The following is a 22,860-nucleotide window of genomic DNA, read 5'->3' on the forward strand; positions in this document are numbered from 1 at the left end:
GGGACTCTGGTCAGGAAGACAGAGCAAATGGAGGGAACACAAGACCTAACGAGTATCATGTCATGCATGGATAAAGCTCTTTGGGATGGAGCTAATGAGTTGGCTTCCCTTTTTTCAGCAGGAGTCTTGAAGAAGAGGGCCCTGTTATGTTCCTTTGCTTCGAGATCTGTGACTGTTGCGCAGAAGTCTGAGCTCCTTTACGCCCCCCTGTCGCAACATCTTTTTCCTGAGGCCCTTGTCAGAGATATTGCGCTTTCTCTTGCGCAAAAGGCCACCCAAGACCTCTTATCGCGCTCGGCTTGGAAGCCTTTGACCGTCGCTCCTTCGTCTCTGAAGAGGGAGGAGAGGAAATTCCAACAGCCCTTTCGAGGCAGGGCTCCTTTGAGATCTGACTTTAGAGGAAGAAGACAGGAGTCAGGAGCAAGGACGAACAGAGGTTCGTTTAGATCCCGCTCCAAAAAATGAAGTGCAAGTCCTCCAGACAACGATAGGGGCAAGACTGTCACTTTTTTGGCAGTCTTGGAAGAGAAGAGGGGCGGACACCTGGTCCCTCTCAGTCATCAAGGAATGATACAAGATCCCCCTTTTGAAGAAGCCTCCTCTTTCAAATACTCCTCTAGCCTTAGTGGCTCAGTACGCAGATGCGGGGAAACAAAAGGCTCTTCTGGATCTGGTCGACCAGATGCTAGGCAATGGAGCGATAGAATCAGTTCTGGACCTTTCCTCCCCAGGCTTTTACAATTGCCTGTTTCTGGTACCCAAGAACTCGGGTGGATGGAGGCCCGTCCTGGATGTCAGCTCTTTGAACGTCTTCGTGGAGAAGACAAAGTTCACCATGGAGATGACTCAGTCTGTGCTGGCAGCAGTACGTCCAGGGGACTGGATGGTGTCTCTCGATTGCAGGACGCTTATTTTCACGTCCCCATCCATCCGACTTTGAGGAAATACCTGAGATTTGTGATCCAGGGCAAGTGCTTCCAGTTCAAGGCACTTTGCTTCGGTCTCAGCACGGCTCCGCAAGTCTTCACCAGGATAATGGCGAACGTGGCAGGCTGGCTGCACCAAGAGGGGATAAGGATATCCTTTTATCTGGACGATTGGTTGATACGATCACGGTTGAAATAAAAATATCTGGAGGACCTCCAAAAGACGTTCATGATGGCTCAAGAACTGGGTCTCATCATCAGCAGGGAGAAATCTCTGACCGAGCCGAATCAGATTATTCTCTATTTGGGAATAGTTCTGAATTCAGTTCTTTTTCAGGCTTCTCCCTCCCAGGAGAGGCAGACCAAGTGCCTCGAGAAGGTCCGAGAATTCCTGAAGAAACAGAAGTGCTCAGCGAAGGAGTGGATGAGATTATTGGGAACTCTCTCCTCCCTCGAACAGTTTGTCTCTTTGGGGAGACTCCACCTAAGACTTTTTCAACACTTCCTATCAGAGGTGTGGAACAGGAAGACTCCTTTTCCTTCCCCATTCCAGCAGAGGTCAAGGATCATCTTATGTGGTGGCTGGATCCAGCTTTTTTAGGGGAAGGGATCTCCCTGTACAAGAAGAACCCAGACCTAGTGTTGTTCTCAGATGCGTTGGACTCAGGATGGAGAGCAACACTAGGAAGCAAGGAGGTCTCAGGCTCTTGGGAAAAGAGTCAGATTGGGTGGCACATCAACAGGAAAGAGTTGATGGCCATCCTGTTAGGGCTAAAGGCCTTCAAAGACTCAGTGTCAAGGAAGATAGTGGAGGTCAACTCGGACAACACCACGGCTCTAGCTTACATCAGGAAGCAAGGGGGGACTCACTCTCTGTCTCTGTTTGAAACAGCAAGGGAGCTCCTTCTATGGTCGAAGGAAAACAAAGTAGAACTGTTGACAAGATTTGTACAGGGACAGAGGAATGTAAGGGCAGACATGCTCAGCAGGAAAGGGCAAGTTCTTCCCACAGAATGGACCCTCAACCAGCAGGTCTGTCAGAGTCTCTGGAAGTTGTGGGGGAGACCTTTAATAGACCTTTTTGCCTCCAACCAGAACAAGAGGATCCCCAACTATTGCTCCCTAGTTCCGGACAAGGAGGCAATAGCGGTAGACGCCTTTTTGATGGCTTGGACGGGGATGGACACATATGCGTTTACCCCCGTTCAAGATCATCTATCTGGTCGTCAAGAAATTCGCTCTCCTCGATTCGGGACGAATGATCCTAGTAGCTCCATTCTGGCCAACGAGAGAATGGTTCACGGAAGTGGTAGACATGTTGATGGACTTCCCAAGAAGCCTTCCTGCAAGTCCAAAGCTTCTCAAACAACTCCACTTCGAGAGGTACCATCAAAACCCCCTCGCTCTCAAACTGACTGCCTTCAGACTATCGAGAAGCTTGTCAGAGCGAGAGGATTTTCGGCGCAAGCTGCAAAAGCTATCGCCAGAGCGAGGAGGGTCTCTTCACAAAGGGTCTACCAATCTAAGTGGGAGACTATTAGAGCTTGGTGTAGGCAGCACAAAGTTTCCTCATCCACTACCTCTGTGAATCAAATTGCGGATTTTTTGTTATACCTCAGACAGGATGCTAAACTGGCAGTATCCACGATCAAAGGGTATAGAAGTATGCTCTCGACGGTTTGTAGGCATAGAAGCTTAGATTTGTCTCAAACTAAGGACTTGCAAGACCTCGTGAAGTCTTTTGAGACAACTAAACAGGTTCAGTTAAAACCCTCGTCTTGGAACCTGGATGTGGTTCTGAAGTTTCTTTGCACCAAGAAGTTCGAACCCATCTCGCAAGCTTCTCTTAGAGATGCAACGAAGAAAACCCTCTTCCTGATGGCCCTAGCCACAGCTAAAAGGGTCAGCGAGGTTCATGCTTTTGAAAAAAAAGTGGACTTCAATCAGAAGGGAGCGTTTTGTGCTTTAAGGATTGACTTCCTCGCCAAGAACGAGAACCCATCAAAACCCTTTCCAAGGACTTTTGAGGTCCCTAACTTCACTAATCTAGTGGGTCAAGAGCAGGAGAGGCTCCTCTGTCCAGTTAGAGCCCTTAAAGCTTATTTGTCTCACACTAAGAATGTGATAGGAGCATCTAGCTCCTTATGGTGCTCAGTGAAAGATCTACTGAAACCCCTTTCAAAGAATGCTTTGTCTTTTTTCCTAAGGGAGACTATAAGAGAAGCTCGCCTCTTGTGTGAGGAAGAGCACTTCGGCCTTTTGAAAGTGCGGGCTCACGAAGTGAGAGCTATTGCTACTTCGCTGGCATATCGTAAGAATACAGTATGTCAGTTAGGCAAATTATGCATGCAACATTCTGGAGAAGCAACTCTGTGTTCGCGTCTCAATACCTTAGAGAGGTAAGAGTGGATTATGGAAGATGTTATACCTTGGGCCCATACGTAGCTACGGCTTCTGTATTAGGCAAAGGAGTTACTACCTCCCCTCAACCTTAGCTTTTGTATACCCCTTTTAAGTTTATTTTAAGCAGAATAATGGTGTGCCAATAGGATGAACGACAAGTGTAATTAACTTTAAGCCCTTTATTAATAGACAGCCTTTTACATCCAGGATTCAAAGAATAACTATGGGTCCCCAGACATTTTGCATGATTAACACATGGAAAAAACACTGGTCAAAAGTGTGGAATAGCTGTGTGGTAGTGAAACATCCTCAACAAATGAGTAAAGGGTAGAAATACAGTATGCAGGCTCAGTGGTAATTGGCAGAATAGCTTTAAACCGATGTTTTGTTGGACTGTGAGGGATAAAGTAGATGGGGTCTTAGACAGGACTGATCATAGATCAGACACTATCTTCATTATTATACTTAGTCCCTTCTGTCTGGTCAAGGACAGTGGTATACCAGAGTGAATAAACTGCCCGGCTTAGGAATGGGTTTGTCATAGACTTCATTTTTAAGCTCTTGGCCTCTACATCAGAGTAAGCTCAAACCTTCGGGAAATTCATCTCAAAGAACAGGGAGCGTATACAGTATGTTCCATGCATAGTTATTAGATTCAAATTAAAAGCATGATCTTATGTTCTTACCTATACTAGGTCTGATCTTAGAGGCTGATAGGCTTGTGAGGTTGGCAGAACAGACATCCTCAAGAAAATAGGTTTTAGTGTCAGCAAGAAACTGCAGACCTTCACTCAGCACCCAATGCATCACCGTTTGAAGGTTATCCTTTACAGAGAGGATGTAACATTACCAGGCAGATTCCAGGAATTTTTGGGTCTCAGATCAGGCAGGAGACAAGGGTGTTGTGTAAGACCTGAGTCTGTTAGCAAATCAAAAGGTGGGATATACTGATAATGATGGTCAATGTATTAACTGCAAGTTGAGGGATACTTTTTCACTTCCTAGACAACTGGTTCCAACTTTAACTGGATCCAAGGATTCTCAGGGTATGGCTAGAGGGTTACCAGCTACTGTTTGGCTCTGTCATCTTTATCTCATCATCCATAATTCTTAAAAAGGCAATGGTGATATGTCTCAGGCTTTAAGGCAAAAGGTCAGTCAGTTCGTGGAGAAGGGTGCAGTGGTGGAGATTTTAAGTTCTAGTACAGTACAGGATTTTATCACCGCTTTCTAGTACAGTACAGGATTTTATCACCGCTTGTTCTTGGTGACTGGGATTTTGATGTCTCCAGGTGAAACAAGTTCTTGGTAATGATGAAGTTCTCTGTGAAGACCCTTTTGTCAGTCGTAGCAGCAGTGAGGAAAGACGATTGGATAGTCTCAGTAGACCTGTCGTATACTTGTTTTCACATGCCTATACATCCATGTTTGTGGAAGTTTCTAAGGTCCATTTGTGGAGACAAGGTGTTTGAATTGTATTGCGTCTGCTTACATTTAACCACAGCTCTGCAGGTCTTCACAAGAATTATAGTATCCAGTGGCACATTGGCTGCATCTTTTAGGAATAAAGGTCATTTTGTACCCGGACGACGTACTGATCCTGATGACAATGAGGGATGTTCTTCTGGAATCTTAGAAAAGGCTTCTGAACCAGTTATATAATCTAAGGTCACTTCTGTCTCCAAGCTTAGTCAATTCTATATTTGGGGATGACAATAAATTTAGTTCTTTTCAGGCTTCCCTGTCCAGCAAAATGATCCAGTCCTTCCTGAATCTTTTGAAGGACTTCTGTAACGGGACAAGAAATGTCAGACAAGAAATACTTGGGATCATGGCATCTAAAAGTTTGTCCCACATCCCATAGTGAAAAGGAAACCTCTACAGTTCCATTTGAACCATCATTGGGACATGTCTGGATCCAAACCTAGTTGTGATCCCTCTATTTAAAGATCAAACAGGACTGATGACATAACAGAACAACCACCAGAGGCTGAAGTGAAAGTTCCAGACATATCAGTCTTTTGTTGTATGTCAACAGAAGGTTCGGAGCAACCTTGGAGAATCACTACCTGTCAGGCCTTTGGACGGAGATGGATAAGGAGACACACAATAACTGCATACAAATGTTAATGGTATGAAATACCTTGAGGAGCATAGAGAACATGTTAGTGGGGAAGATCAAAGCTCTACATTCTGACAATGCTACAACCTTAGCCTACATCAGGAAACAGGCCAGTACTAAGTCAGAAACCCTGTTTTCGCCATTCCAAGACCTGTTGTACAGTACAATATCAGATGGAAGAAAGGGTATTGCCATGCTACCCAACTTCATCCCAAGGAAACAAAATGTGATCATGACCACCAACATTTTAAAATTGAGGTAGAGACAGAATTATTAATATGATTCCATTTACAATACCAAAGTCAACAAGATTTCCTCCTCCAAACCTCTAGCATCATTCAGCCACTCACACACACAATATTCAACAGTGAACTCATCTGCCTTGGTATTGGTTATTGGTATATTGCTCCCATTTCAGAATGTTGCTCCATCCATAGTGTGGATAAAGAGAAAACGTTTTATGAAGGATACGAGTATATCGAACAAAAAATGGTACCTGCCGAGTTTATTAGAATATAACTTTTTTTTCAAACCTATTCTTGAATTTTAAATATTTAACTTAGCCGGTGAATATATATAGCTGCAACTCTGTTGCTCGACAGACAAAAAAACAGTAAAACTCACCAGCGATCGCTATACAGGTTGCGGGTGTGCCCACCAGCGCCAACTGTCGGCCAGATACCATACTCGATGTAAACAAAGACTCAATTTCTTCTCTGTCGACGTGTCGACAAGACGTACTTTACTCGCTGTTGAAACCTGGAGTTTTTCCCATCATATTTGGTGAAGTACTTTATTTTGGTTATGAGCTTTCGCTGTACAGGGTTTTTCTTCAAATAAATCCTTGAACTCTTTTTTGTATCGGATTCATTGTTGTTGACTTAGATCGTTTTTTGGAATTTTCCCTTGACCAATTCAAAATGGCTGACCTTTCACAATTTCCCAAGCTTAGAAAATGCAATGCTAGGGACTGTCATCGGCGTCTTCCAAAGGCTTCTCTCGACCCTCACACTGTTTGTTCCAATTGTCGGGGTAAAACCTGTCAATTGGAAGATCGGTGTGAGGAATGCGTGGGCCTTTCGGAATTCGATTTTATCGAATTTGAGAAGTATACACGCAGACTAGAGAGAGATAGGGTAAGGAGAAGTTCTTCTAGGTCGGTAGATTTCTCCTCTCCTCATGCCCCTCAACCTAATCCTTCCCCTGTAGTGGTTGTTCCTAACCCCCCTCCTTGCACTCAGGAACCATCGATGGCTGACATGATGCGTGCTATCCATGCCTTGGGGGAGAGAGTTGAGTCCCTTGCAAGTGACCGCAATCAACTCATGGCGGATGTTAAGGAACTAAAGTGCCAAAGTGCCGCGGGAAGTGATAAAGTGCCTAGTGTTTCTCAAAGTGTTGTGAACAGTGTTGCGCTTGAGGGTTCGTCTGTTCGTGCCTGTCGTCCTCCTAGTCCGGGACCTCTTGCAAGCTCCCAAGCCCAGGGGAGAAGCAATGTCGTACGACGCATGGGTTCGAGAGGCCTTGATCAGCGAACAGACGTTCCCTCTATGGTATCAGGCGTATCTCCCCAAGATCGCCCCTACCAACGTAAGACGAGAGAGCCCGTTTTTACCTCGTCGTCCGAAGGTGTTTCTCGTAAGAAACTTTGGACCAAGGTCTCACGACCTTTAAAGCGTAAGTCGGTCCCTTCAGGACAAGTCCAACGTCCCGGTTGTAGCCACTGGGTCAGTTCGGACTCGTTGCCGTCATCTGATGACTGCTCACCGCCTAAGAGAGGCAAAGCGGTACCGCCTCAGTCGCTCACCCCGTCTGTTGCCGCACCTGCTGCCGTAGACCCTAAATGGGTATTGCTACAGGACATGCAGTCCAAGCTTGCGTCCTTGATGGAGGACTTCAATGCGGAGAAGGTTGCTGCTGAACCTTCTGGCCAACAACCAACCAAGCGGTCTGTTGTGCGTCCTGTTGACGCTGAGGTAACTTTCTCGCGTCTACCAGTTGAGGTTGTACCCCCACCGATGCGACCCAGTGTGGTTTGCCAGCCGCACGTTGACGTTAGGCGACGCACGGAGGTGGTTGTTGACGTTCAGGACGTTCAACAACCATCAGAGGTGACTTGTTTTGACGCGGTGCGTCAACCTCCGCACCCCGGTATGGTGTTGACTGCACAACCCAGACGGTCTAAACAGTCTCGGGTGGACGCTGTGCGTCCTCGCGCACCCATGGTTGTTGACAGTTCACAGACTGTGCAGCAGTTCCATGACGTTGCGTCCGGATCCGTCACGCATGCACCAGTGCGACCGGACTCAGCGAGCCAAACGTTGCCCACTCCGTTGCCGTTTCCTCATCAGTTTTCGGATGAGGAACTATCAGATGAGGACGTTGCTGAACCGCAAGAGGATCAACCTTCAGAACTGGACGAACCTAAGGCAACTCAACCATCATTGGACTTTAGAAAAGTCATGGCTGTATTTAAGGAGTTGTTCCCTGACCACTTTGTTTCTGTGGCTCCTCGTTCGCCGCCGTCAGAGTTTGTGTTAGGCGTGCCTGCTACCACACCTGCCTTTACTAGACTCGTTCTCTCTCGTTCATCCAAGAGAGCTTTGCGGCTGTTGGGAGATTGGCTAGAGACTAAGAAGAGTTTAGGAAAGACAGCATTTGCCTTTCCCCCATCTAAACTCTCGTCTAGATCGAGCGTCTGGTATGCCACGGGAGAAGTTCTCGGCTTGGGAGTTCCTGCCTCTGCCCAGGGCGACTTCTCAAGTCTTGTAGACTCTCCCCGCTGCCTTGCCATGAGACGCTCGAAGATTTGTTGGTCACCATCGGACCTGGACCACCTTCTTAAAGGGATTTTTAGGGCTTTCGAAGTCTTTAACTTCCTAGACTGGTGCCTAGGAGCCCTGAGCAGGAAGATCTCTTCTGCAGATAAGGACGTTTCTTTGCTCATTATGTCCTGCATGGACAAGGCCGTCCGTGATGGGTCCAACGAGCTAGCCGCCTCATTCACGTCCGGAGTCCTAAAGAAGCGAGAGTCTCTATGTTCTTTCCTGTCTGCTGGAGTGACGCCATGCCAAAGATCCGAGCTTCTCTTTGCTCCCCTTTCCAAGTGCCTGTTTCCTGAAGTCTTGGTAAAGGAAATTGCCTTATCTTTAGTTCAGAAGGACACCCACGATCTAGTTGCGTCCTCGGCTTGCAAAGCTCCCCCTTTGCCTACATTGTCTGGTAGGCCGAGATTAGACACTCCAGCGTCTCGCTTTATTCCGCCCTTTCGTGGCAGAGCCTCCAGCAGAGGAGGTGCTCGTGCCGAAGGGAAGCGAGGGAAGAGGAAAGGATCCAAGTCCTCTAAGGGCAGAGTCTGACTGCCCGCAACTTCAGACAGCAGTAGGAGCCAGACTCAAGAACTTCTGGCAAGCCTGGGAGAAGAGAGGCACAGATCAACAATCTGTGAAGTTGCTCAGAGAGGGGTACAAGATCCCTTTTGTACGCAAACCCCCTTTAGCGACGTCCCCCATCGATCTCTCTCCCAGGTACAGAGAGGAAGAAAAGAGACAAGCCCTGAAACTGGAAGTGTCTCTTTTGCTAGAGAAGGGAGCGGTGGTCAAAGTCTCGGACCTTCAATCACCGGGGTTTTACAACCGTCTCTTCCTAGTATCAAAGAAGACAGGAGGGTGGAGACCGGTGCTAGACGTCAGTGCTCTGAATGTCTTTGTCACAAAGACGAAGTTTTCCATGGAGACCACAAAGTCAGTCTTAGCAGCGGTCAGAAAGGAAGACTGGATGGTCTCGCTAGACCTAAGGGACGCCTACTTCCACATCCCCATTCACTCAGACTCCCAACCTTTTCTGAGATTCGTCTTCGAAGATGTGGTTTACCAGTTTCGGGCCCTGTGCTTTGGCCTAAGCACAGCTCCTCTCGTATTTACGAGGCTGATGAGGAATGTGGCCAAATTCCTCCACTTATCGGACATCCGAGCCTCCCTTTATTTGGACGACTGGCTTCTCAGAGCCTCTTCCAGTCGTCGCTGTCTGAAGGATCTCAAGTGGACTCTAGATCTGACCAAGGAATTGGGACTCCTAGTCAATTTGGAAAAGTCGCAGCTAGTCCCATCCCAAACTATTCTGTTTTTAGGGATGGAGATTCACAGTCAAGCTTTTCGGGCTTTTCCGTCGGCCCCCAGAATAGATCAAGCCCTGTTTTCCATCCAGAAGATGCTGAAGAAAGAACGCTGCTCAGTCAGGCTGTGGATGAGTCTGGTAGGGACGCTGTCATCCCTGGAGCAATTTGTATCACTAGGAAGACTACACCTCCGTCCTCTGCAATTCCATCTGGCTTTCCACTGGAAAAAGGACAAGACGCTAGAGGCGGTCTCGATCCCGATTTCCGGAAAGATGAAGTCTTGTCTGACTTGGTGGAAGGACAATATCAACTTAAGAGAGGGTCTTCCCCTGGCTATTCAATTACCCAACCACGTTCTCTTCTCGGACGCATCGGACTTGGGCTGGGGCGCGACGCTGGACGGTCGGGAATGCTCAGGTCTGTGGAACTCGAGTCAGAGGAGCATGCATATCAACTGCAAGGAGCTGTTGGCAGTTCATCTGGCCTTGAAAAGCTTCGAGTATCTCCTTCAAGGCAAAGTGGTGGAAGTAAACTCGGACAACACCACGGCCTTGGCGTACATCTCCAAACAAGGAGGTACCCACTCACTGACGTTGTACGAGATCGCAAGGGACCTGCTCATCTGGTCAAAAGATCGAGACATCTCCCTAGTAACGAGGTTCATCCAGGGCGACTTGAACGTCATAGCAGATTGTCTCAGTCGGAAAGGGCAAGTAATTCCAACCGAATGGACCCTCCACAAGGATGTGTGCAAGAGACTTTGGGCCACTTGGGGTCAACCAACCATAGATCTCTTTGCAACCTCGCTGACCAAGAAGCTTCCAATCTATTGCTCTCCAGTCCCGGACCCAGCAGCAATACATATAGATGCCTTCCTCCTAGATTGGTCACATCTGGATCTCTACGCATTCCCACCGTTCAAGATTGTCAACAAGGTACTGCAGAAGTTCGCCTCTCACGAAGGGACAAGGTTGACGTTAGTTGCTCCCCTCTGGCCCGCGAGAGAATGGTTCACCGAGGTACTTCGATGGTTAGTAGACGTTCCCAGAAGTCTGCCTCTAAGAGTAGACCTTCTACGTCAGCCGCACGTAAAGAAGGTACACCAAAGCCTCCACGCTCTTCGTCTGACTGCCTTCAGACTATCAAAAGACTCTCGAGAGCTAGAGGCTTTTCGAAGGAGGCAGCCAGTGCGATTGCTAGAACAAGGAGAGCGTCTACCATTAGAGTCTACCAATCGAAGTGGGAAGTCTTCCGAGACTGGTGCAAGTCAGTTTCTGTATCCTCGACCAGTACCTCTGTAGCCCAAATAGCTGATTTTCTCTTATACCTGAGAAAAGGACGATCCCTTTCAGCTCCCACTATCAAGGGCTACAGAAGCATGTTGGCATCGGTCTTCCGGCATAGAGGCTTAGATCTTTCCAACAATAAAGATCTGCAAGACCTCCTTAAGTCTTTTGAGACCACTAAGGAGCGTCGTTTGGCTACTCCTGGGTGGAATTTAGACGTGGTACTAAGATTCCTCATGTCAGACAGGTTTGAGCCTTTACAGTCAGCCTCCCTGAAAGATCTCACTCTTAAGACTCTTTTCCTGGTATGCTTAGCCTCGGCTAAAAGTCAGTGAGATTCATGCCTTCAGCAAGAACATCGGATTTTCGTCGGAAAAAGCTACTTGTTCGCTGCAACTTGGTTTTCTAGCCAAAAATGAGCTGCCTTCTCGGCCTTGGCCTAAATCTTTCGATATTCCCAGCTTATCGGAGATCGTAGGCAATGAACTAGAAAGAGTCTTATGCCCTGTTAGAGCTCTTAAGTTCTATTTAAAGCGTACTAAACCTTTACGAGGCCAATCTGAAGCTTTATGGTGTTCAGTTAAGAAACCATCCTTGTCTATGTCAAAGAATGCTTTGTCATACTTTATCAGATTGTTAATACGAGAAGCTCATTCACATCTGAGTGAGGAAGACCGAGCTTTGCTTAAGGTGAAGACGCACGAAGTTAGAGCTGTAGCAACTTCCGTGGCCTTTAAGCAAAATAGATCTCTGCAAAGTATAATGGACGCAACCTATTGGAGAAGCAAGTCAGTGTTCGCTTCATTTTACTTGAAGGATGTCCAGTCTCTTTACCAGAACTGCTACACACTGGGACCATTCGTAGCAGCGAGTGCAGTAGTGGGTGAGGGCTCAACCCCTACAATTCCCTAATTCCATATCCTTTTAATCTGTCTCTTGAAATGTTTTTAATGTTGTTTTTATGGGTTGTACGGAAGGCTAAGAAGCCTTTCGCATCCTGGTTGATTTGGTGGGTGGTCAAAGTCATTTCTTGAGAGCGCCCAGATTAGGGGTTTGATGAGGTCCTGTTGTATGGGTTGCAGCCCTTGATACTTCAGCTCCTAGGGGTCGATCAGCATCCTAAGAGGATCGCGAGGCTCCGTAAGGAAGACGTACTTACAAGGCAGAGTAATCGTCTAAGTCGACTTCCTTACCAGGTACCTATTTATTTTGTTTTTGTTATATTGATAACTTCCAAAATGAAATAAAAACTCTTAGCTTATACGATGTAAACATATTTAACTGGTCTCTACCCACCGCCCTGGGTGTGAATCAGCTATATATATTCACCGGCAAAGTTAAATATTTAAAAATGATATTTTAATTATAAAATAAATTTTTGAATATACTTACCCGGTGAATATATAAATTAAATGACCCTCCCTTCCTCCCCTATAGAGACGCAGTGGGATGAGAAGAAATTGAGTCTTTGTTTACATCGAGTATGGTATCTGGCCGACAGTTGGCGCTGGTGGGCACACCCGCAACCTGTATAGCGATCGCTGGCGAGTTTTACTGTTTTTTTGTCTGTCGAGCAACAGAGTTGCAGCTATATATATTCACCGGGTAAGTATATTCAAAAATTTATTTTATAATTAAAATATCATTTTTCTGTGTGGCAACTCCTGTTGATATCTGCTTAATGTAATTGCAAATATCTTGGCCTTGTAAGTGATATAAAGGGTAGATATCTCTGAAGGCTTGAATTCATTTTGATAGATTTTTATGAAATGGGGAATTCCTTTGTAAATCCTAAATTGAGCAGTATAATATACAAATTTATATGCTTGTTTATCAAAACCATCCTTGTACAGTATATATACTGTATTTATGTCTTTTTGCAGGTTATAGATGTTCCTGAAAGGCTAAGAGATACGCTTATTCACGAGATGTGTCACGCAGCAGCATGGATTATATCAGGGTACAAGGATGGTCATGGCCCTTTATGGAAATCATGGTAAAGCTATTATTCAAGGTTTTATGTGTGAAAGTTTTTCCTCTGCCTATAATACAATTATGTAAATGTTACACAGTACTGTAAAACCATTACCAAGCATGGCACTCTCATATACCTAATGATAATTATAGTTGTGCACCTTACAAACTAGTTACGTAGTTCATACACTCCACTGTAGCTCAATTTCGAGGCCTGAAATGAACCTTTGGTCATTAATGCTAAAGCACAGCAGAAATGCCTTTGTTTTGTGCCATGTGGTATACTGTAAGTTAGACCAGTTTCTCTTAGTATGTCAACAGCTTAAAAGAAATTTTATTGGCACATATATTTCATTAAATGAACCTGAAGTGAAAGGGGGTGCATGCAAAGTTATCCCTTTGAAATTCTGATATCAAGTGATATATTTTTATCCATTTTAATTGAAATATCTATTAAAAAAAGCAATTTAAGTAATTCTTACTATTAATTTTTGTAATTTTTCTGTTTTTAACATGCTGTAATCACATACACATATTTAGTATCAAAAATAATATCTTAAAAAATAGTTCTCTCTACCATGAAAAAGAAGAATTTCAGCTCTCTATAGCAGAAAAATATCCTGCTCAAAATTGGTAGTTGGAAAAGCAGGATACTACAATCCCAAGGGCTCCAACAGGGAAAGCAGCCCAGTTCAGAACGGAACTTGAGAAGTAACGAATAACCCATTAATCAAAAACAATAAAAGGTTGAAAATGAATTAAGATCAGTAATGAAGTTAACTAGACAAGGCCTCTATAAACTATGAAAAGGAAAATCATTTGGAACAAGTTAAGACTTCTGAAGTTCAATCAATTCAACTACCAAATTACCTAGAAAAAAAGTCATAAAATACTTTGTAATATTGAGAAGAGAGCGTGCTAGAAATAGGAATAAATGGCGAGCGATTGTGACGCAGTTCCGGTAGGCCCTGCTGCTGCCTCCGATGCCTTAGATGACCGCGGAGGTAGCAGCAGTAGGGGATTCAGCATTATGAAGCGTCATCTGTGGTGGATAATGTGGGAGGGTGAGCTGTGGCACCCTAGCAGTACCAGCTGAACTCGGTTGAGTCCCTTGTTAGGCTGGGAGGAACGTAGACAGTAGAGGTCCCCTTTTTTGTTTTGTTTCATTTGTTGATGTCGGCTACCCCCCAAAATTGGGGGAAGTACCTTGCTATATGTATGTATGTATGTAATATTGAGGTTTTATGATGGAGAAAGAAAGACTGTTAGAATTAACTGCGTATCTAGTATTGCATACAGGATGTTGAAGTCTGGGAAGACCTCCATTTAAAGGATGGTCAGATTTTGAAATATCTTATGTAACATGCACTAACGACTAACAAAATGACCGGGCCACAGATTAATATCCAAATCAGGGATAAGAAATTTAATAGATCACAAGTTTTTATCCAACAAATTAAGATAAGATTTAGCAGCTGAAAGCCAGAGTATATTAAGATGAGATTCATCAGCTGAAAGCCAGAGTATATTAAGATGAGATTCAGCAGCTGAAAGCCAGAGTATATTAAGATGAGATTCATCAGCTGAAAGCCAGAGTATATTAAGATGAGATTCAGCAGCTGAAAGCCAGACAGTATATTAAGATGAGATTCAGCAGCTGAAAGCCAGAGTATATTAAGATGAGATTCAGCAGCTGAAAGCCAGACAGTATATTAAGATGAGATTCAGCAGCTGAAAGCCAGACAGTATATTAAGATGAGATTCAGCAGCTGAAAGCCAGACAGTATATTGAGATGAGATTCAGCAGCTGAAAGCCAGACAGTACAGTATATTAAGATGAGATTCAGCAGCTGAAAGCCAGACAGTATATTAACACGTTGACTGCGATGTGCTCCACATATGGTTCACAGAGGACTCTCTGAATGAGCGATGTGTACCCTATCTGGTACACATGCTAAGAATTATATATTTTTTTCAAGTATCAAAATTTTATCAAAATGGGCTTTTTTTTTACCAAAATATTATTGTAATATATTGGAAATTAATTAAAATAAACTAGAACATTAACTAAACACTTTATTTATTACTGAAAATAATCTTCATTTGCTAGCAAAAGGGGCATATATTTTTTTCTTAATTCTTTCTTTCTTTCAGTAAAAAAAATAGAAAACATTATCATTAGATCAATAAAAATGCTATCCTTTTAACCCTAGATTATTCTTATATAAATTCAATAGAAAAATAAATCAGTTTGGTAAACCTTTTACTTCTGAAAAAAATAGTGTCCTTTTCTTGGTGAAAAAAATATCCATGTATGATGAAGGAAATCATGTAGTATTTAGAGTACAAGTATAAAATTAAATTTTTTTTCTGTTTTGCTTCTACATAAGAAAAACCAATAAAATACACAAATTTATATTCTTCAAACTGAATGTTTCAAGTTGAAACAACTGAGACAAAGGAAAGGTTTACCCTCACAATTCTCACATTGTGTCTACTCTTCGTGCTTTCTTTTGAGCTACAGAACTTCCTTTATTTTGTGACAGTATCTCATAACAGGAACGACAAAGCCTTCTTGTCTTTGCTTTGGGGCCATTAGCTTCAGTCAGGGAATATTTTTTGTATGCATATATACGCTTTTGCGTATATACAGTGTGTATATATATGATATAAAGGAATAAGTAGAAATGACAGAGAAAATAATACTTACATACATACACATACATACATACATATACATATATACTGTATGTATATATATATATATATATATATATATATATATATATATATATATATATATGTGCATACATACATACAGTAAATATACATACATACATATGGTACTAAAAGGAAGGCAAGAATTCAAATATTCTCTGGGATGTTAATTTTTCATCATATTGGGACAATGGGTAATTTGTATATCAGTCCGTATATGCAAGTGTGTGTGTGTGTGTGTATATATATATATATATATATATATATATATATATATATATATATATATATATATATATATATATATATATATATATATATATATATATATATATATATATATATATATATATATATATATATATATATATATATATATATATATATATATATATATATATATATATATATATATATATATATATATATATATATATATATATATATATATATATATATATATATATTATATAAACTACCCATTTTGTGTGTGTATGTGTCATTCCTTTTTCTGTTACTTCCTTTATCTAATTTTCTAATATTTTACATTATAATATATTCTCTTATACAGACATAAGGAAGAGTTCTTTTCCACATTTTATTCCTCTCTCGCATAAGTGTGAATATATGTATGTATATACGTGGATAGACAGGTACAAAAAGATGGGCTACCGTATACAGATGGACAGATATATATGAATAACTGAAGAAGACCTAAATAATTTACTTGTATGTAAATACTTTTATCTATGCAAAATATAAATTTATATTGCCAAAAATACAGCCTGTATATATGTTTCTTAATGTGTGTGTCTGTAACATGTATGTACATCTTATATGTATTATATTCAAGTTTATGTTTATATATATTCCTATATACACACGTGTGTACTACAAATTTTATGTGCACATATGAAAACATACAAAGGTGTTATATGTGTCTGTCATACTGAGTATGACCCACGTCTGATACATGTTGCATACGGTAATTCCCTAGATCAGTCTGAGCGATATGCACCATAACTGAACATCCAAAGTGTGACCATATTCGGCACACAACGCCAGCAGAACTATCTCTAATCGTTCTGGGCGACTTGAGCCATATATGACCACATCTATTATGTCCATATTAGGTACACAATGCCTGTAATGAAGACTTTTGTTATGTCAGGCGAAGTGTACCACATAAAGTCACGCTTTTTACACTGGCTGAGCACTCGGCTTACCTTACGGATACACCCTAACAATTCTCACGTCAATAGCTAGCTGGTTACTGATTTTAATTGGGGTTAAAGATAACGCCCATTGGGCCGTTTCACAGCATTGCCAATCACAGTCAACGTGTTAAGATGAGATTCAGCAGCTGAAAGCCAGACAGTATATTAAGATGAGATTCAGCAGCTGAAAGCCAGACAGTATATTAAGATGAGATTCAGCAGCTGAAAGCCAGACAGTATATTAAGATGAGATTCAGCAGCTGAAAGCCAGACAGTACAGTATATTAAGATGAGATTCAGCAGCTGAAAGCCAGACAGTACAGTATATTAAGATGAGATTCAGCAGCTGAAAGCCAGACAGTACAGTATATTAAGATGAGATTCAGCAGCTGAAAGCCAGAGTATATTAAGATGAGATTCAGCAGCTGAAAGCCAGACAGTATATTAAGATGAGATTCAGCAGCTGAAAGCCAGACATTATATTAAGATGAGATTCAGCAGCTGAAAGCCAGACAGTATATTAAGATGAGATTCAGCAGCTGAAAGCCAGACAGTATATTAAGATGAGATTCAGCAGCTGGAAGTCAGACAGTATATTAACCCTTTTACCCCCGGGGTATTTGGAAATTTCCAACCCTTAACCCCCAGGGGGTTATTTTTTTCCCAGCACATTTTGCAGTATATTTTTTTTAAATTGCTCTAACAGCCTTAATTTTGGTCATAGAGAGGTCAGGTTGGTCTCATTCTCTTGGAAAATGCCTGAATTTTCTAAAAAAAAATTATCAAAAAATATGAAAAACAAATTTTTATAGCATTTTTTTGCAAGGACGTACCGGTACGTCCATGGGGGTAAAGGGGTGGCTTTTGTGAAACGTACCAGTACGTCCTTTGGGGGTAAAAGGGTTAAGATGAGATTCAGCAGCTGAAAGCCAGACAGTATATTAAGATGAGATTCAGCAGCTGAAAGCCAGACAGTATATTAAGATGAGAATCAGCAGCTGAAAGCCAGACAGTACAGTATATTAAGATGAGATTTAGCTGAAAACCAAACAGTATTCAAAGCATGGCCCAATAAACAGAATATAAAAAAACAATATTTGAATGGGATTGATTTTGGTTTTGTAATCATTCTTGTAGTTGAAAGGTGATTAAGATTTTTTTATATTTAAGCAAATTTGTCTCTTATTTTATTTGTACTGTGCTTCTGTTTTCAGGGCCGCAAGAGCAAGATCAGTATTCCCAGAACTTCCTGCAATTACTACGTGTCACTCATATGAAATAAATTGCAAGTATACCTACAGATGCAGCAGGTGTTCTTATAGGTAAGATTTTTTTCTCCATTAAATTATGCCTTCCATGACTAAGTGTCGATCAAATAGTCAGGGTGCCATAACAGAGGAGCTAATTGTTTGTGCCATGCCACCTTAGAGTGTTGGTAAATATAAGATTTGTATGGAACCACTGTTCAAGCTATTCAAGAAAACTAGGATATGAGATAGCCAATTCATAATCACATGATAATTTTCTTGCTATGAAATGTGGATTCATACAGAAACTATACCATTTACAATAGCAAAGTAGTAATCAAAGGAAAAAAAGATCCATCAAATTAGCCATGATTGCAAAAATGATCTGTCAATTGGTTATATTTGTGAAAAATAGTGGTACTGAAAATAGCATTACCAAACAAAGAGACTAAAAACAAAATAAGAGATGCATGATAGTGAGGTTCCTATAATAGAAAATTGAAAAAATATACTGTCATTTAATGATGTGACCACTCACAAAGCTGAATCCACATTTTGATGCATGATAGTGAGGTTCCTATAATAGAAAATTGAAAAAATATACTATCATTTAATGATGTAACCACTCACAAAGCTGAATCCACATTTTTAGTCGCATGCATCTGTCGGCAACAGCTAGAATGACGTGGAATGATATTGTTGGACAACTGTAAATAAAGAGTACCCAAACTTAGATAGTAAAAAATTAATAGTGAGGAGTGTTTGAAGTACAAAATTCTTATATTTATGACAAGTGTAATTGTAGATAAGGGTATAACATTTAAGGAAGTTTCTGGCTTTTGCCATGTCCTTCAGTTCATGTTGGGGGAAATGATAAAATATTAATGATAGCAAAGCCAAGCAGTATCCATCCAGGAAAAGTACCCCAAGAAAAACATATCCCCCATTATTTTGAAGATGCCATTACCACTAGTATTCTCTATACAAAAAGGCTTTCCACTTTTAAATCATGTCCTTGTTAACCTTGTCATTATCCTGTTCTGTATCTCCTACGCTGACATATTTTGAAGATGCCATTACCACTAGTTTTCCCTACTCACAAAGGCCTTCCACCTTTACCTCATGTCCTTGTTAACCTTGCCATTATCCTGTCCTGTATCTCCCACTTTGACATATTTTGAAGATACCATTACCACTAGTTTTCTCTATTCACAAAGGCCTTCCACCTTTACCTCATGTCCTTGTTAACCTTGTCATTATCCTGTCCTGTATCTCCCACTTTGACATATTTTGAAGATGCCATTACCACTAGTTTTCCCTACTCACAAAGGCCTCCACCTTTACCTCATGTCCTTGTTAACCCTGTCATTATCCTGTTCTGTATCTCCTACTCTGAGATTTTTTAGCACTATCATTTTTTAAGCATATACCCCCAAGGAAAATCAGTAATTCCCCACAGGACAGTGGATGTAAGTATGAAGCAAATGGGTGTAAATGAGGATATTTTCTTGAATAGCTAGTGTGATGGACGTAGGGTTCAAGGCTAGACAGACATGTATGGAGAGTAAACAGGCGTTTTCGTTAACACGGTTTTTATTGCTCTATTCCATAAATCCAGTCGTAAACCGATAAAACTGTAACAAAAAGAAATAAACATCAAAATAAAGAACTCTTACAAACACGTTAACATAGTAACACACGATACTTTACACTGACACGGAAGGCTATATCACTCGAGGATTAAACATTAACAATCTAATAGCAATGCGATTATTCTAGTCAAACTAAAATTAAAACAACTACACAATTCCATAGTAAATACAAAACATAACTTAAACTGAAAATACAGTATACATACCGAAGTGCCGCCATAAACTCCGTAACTCAACATTACATTGTAAAGTTTTTGACAGAAAGTAAATTAAAGCAAAGTCCTCCCAAAACCGGTCTGTATGGTTTGAACACCAAGCTGTGACAGGCCACAAAAATATAATCTGTATACAAAGTAACTTTACATCCTCTCCTACTTCCTCGCCAGTGTTAGACAACGCAAGTGATAACAACCGAAGCACGAATTTTGACTTTTAAGAGTAATTTAAATACAAACATCATTACAGCTAGTATCATTGACAAAATGTGTAAATTTATGTATAAAGTAAATTTCACTTGCAGGATCCAGTTGATAGGTGAATTATAAATAATACCAACATATGGTTATGAAAACAAATATTTATGTGATGGAGGATATCAAATATTGCAGATAAGGTAAATTCCTTATGTGAATTATAATGTCTAAATTTCTCATTATTTCCTCCTCGTCAGCCCGTGTGTTCATATTCCTCCCCATGATTTGAAAAAAGAAAAATTACGATATAACTCCCAGTATTCATCCAATAATTAAAACAACATTCAACTGGAGAACCAAATTACTGCAAACCCCAAAATACAATTAGTTCTCTATTTGTAGAATTTCTTAGTACTGTACTATGCGTCAATAGGCGTAGGTGGTGGTGATGATGATGATGTATATATTAACATCCTCTCATCTCAAATTTATCATTCCAACTATCCACATCTAATTTTGCACCAACCATATTCTGCCTCTACACATTCATGACCAACCATGTATAAGCACACTAATTGTATGTATGATATATCATCAAACTCTTTTTTTTTTCATTTTTTATCTATGATATACATTGGTGGAGATGTTTGTGTGTATAATAAGGAATGCTGGTATTTTCTTAAATCTCGTGTCGTCCTGAATTATGGTTACTTTGAGTTATTGATGCTTTTATAGATGTATTGAAATTTTTACCTATTCCTGTGTTTCTCGTGTCTTCTTTGTTATATCGTTATTCCATGACTTTTTCATTTTGTTTTTTTAATTGCTTTCTATTGGTAGAGGTGGAAAAGCTAAAAATTTTCTTATACATTCAGTATTTTTCTCTGGTGGGAGCTTTTTCTTGCTTCCTAATATTCACTAACATGGTACAATTACTAAGGTTTCAATATTGGCTTTTATACTAGATCTTGCTGGTCAATAGTCATATGTGGAAGTTTACCTCATGTATGCTAATATCAAAGATGCAGTTACAATTTGGTCTTGCCACACAGGCAGGGACTATTTCTATTCAAGTTTGGAGTATGAGGGGGAGGTTTGAACATGTTAGATTGCATGGAAAAAGGATAGTCAATGAAAGCAGGAAGGGGAGGAATGCTGGGGTTAGGTACTATCTAATCATTAGCCTCAGAGTCACAGATCAGGTTTGCCCTTTTAGATGATCAACCTTGCATCCTTGTGGACTGAAAATTCTGAATCCTCTAAAACTAGTCAGGTCAAGGTTTCTCTCATATTTTCGAACCATTTCAACCCCAGTATCTCTAAGAAGGTGAATTTAAAGTACTGGATATAATCAGTCAGATGATGAGTTGATGTAAGTCTGCCTACTTGAGCAATCTAGTTGAACCCATAAGATTAATATTCATGTTCATATTATTATTATTGTTATTATTATTATTAATATTAGGCTTGGAGGAACGTAGAGAGTAGAGGTCCCCTTTTTTTTTTTTGTTTCTTTGTTGATGTCGGCTACCCCCCAAAATTGGGGGAAGTGCCTGGATATATGTATGTATGTATATGTATTAGCTAAGCTACAACACTAGTTGGAATAGCAAGATGCTATAAGCCCAAGGGCTCCAACAGGGAAAAATAGCCCAATGAGGAAAGGAAACAAGGAAATAAATAAGCAATATAAGAAGTAATGAACAATTAAAATAAAATATTTTTAAAAAATTAACATCAAAACAGATACTTCATATATAGACTATAAACAGACTTATGTTAGCCTGTTCAACATAAAAACATTTGCTGCAAGTTTGAACTTTTGAAGTTCTACTGATTCAACTACCTGATTAGGAAGATCATTCCACAACTTGGTCATAGCTGGAATAAAACTTCTAGAGTACTGTGTAGTATTGAGCCTCATGATGGAGAAGATCTGACTATTAGAATTGACTGTATGCATAGTGTTACGTACAGGATGGATCTGTCCGGGAAGATCTGAATGTTAAGGATGGTCAGAATTATAAAAGAATCCTATGTAACATGCATAATGAACGGCGGTGCCAGAGAGATTAATATCTAGATCAGGAATAAGAAATTTAATAGAACATAAGTTCCTGTCCAACAAATTAAGATGAGAATCAGCAGATGAAAACAAGACAGGAGAACAATACTCGAAACAAGGTAGAATGAAAGAATTAAAACACTTCTTCAGAATAGATTGATCACCAAAAATCTTTAAAGACTTTCTCAATAAGCCAATTTTTTGTCCAGTTTAAGAAGGCACAGACCTAATGTGTTTCTCAAAGGTAAATTTGCTGTCAAGAATCACACCTAAAATTTTAAGTCATACAAAGTTAAAGAAACATTATCAATGCTGAGATCCGGATGTTGAGAAGCCACTGTCCTTGACCTACTGACTATGATACTTTGAGTTTTGTTAGGATTCAACTTCATACCCCATAATTTTAAATATTTAACTTAGCCGGTGAATATATAATAGCTGCTGCTCCAGCGGCTCGACAGAAAAACACACAAAAACTCGCGAGCGATCGCTATGAAGGTTGCGGGTGTGCCCACCAGCGCCAACTATCGGCCAGATACCGCATATGCATGTAAACAAGCCTCAATTCTTCTCTGTCGGCCTTAACGACAAGACGTATCATTACTCGCTGTATAACCTGGAGTTTTCTCAACATATTTGGTGAAGTACTTCATTTTGGTTTGAGCTTTCGCAGTGCAGGTGTTTTTCCTCAACTTAAACTCTTGAACTCTTTGTTGGACA

At 41.0% G+C, this 22,860-nt stretch overlaps 1 protein-coding gene across 2 annotated transcripts in view; it reads left to right on the forward strand.

Annotated features, from left to right (window-relative positions):
- Positions 1–22,860, forward strand: part of LOC137660245 (uncharacterized) — a 123,134-nt gene that overhangs the window by 40,260 nt on the left and 60,014 nt on the right. For both annotated transcript variants that reach the window (XR_011047661.1, XM_068394977.1), the window contains exons 4-5: positions 12,738–12,850; positions 17,978–18,085. Coding sequence is in view for 1 of the 2 variants with exons in the window: in XM_068394977.1 (XP_068251078.1) it covers positions 12,738–12,850; positions 17,978–18,085 (221 nt within the window). In the remaining variant the exon portion in view is untranslated. The remainder of the gene's footprint in view (positions 1–12,737; positions 12,851–17,977; positions 18,086–22,860) is intronic.

Source organism: Palaemon carinicauda, chromosome 20, assembly GCF_036898095.1.
Source record: "Palaemon carinicauda isolate YSFRI2023 chromosome 20, ASM3689809v2, whole genome shotgun sequence".
NCBI lineage: Eukaryota > Metazoa > Arthropoda > Malacostraca > Decapoda > Palaemonidae > Palaemon > Palaemon carinicauda.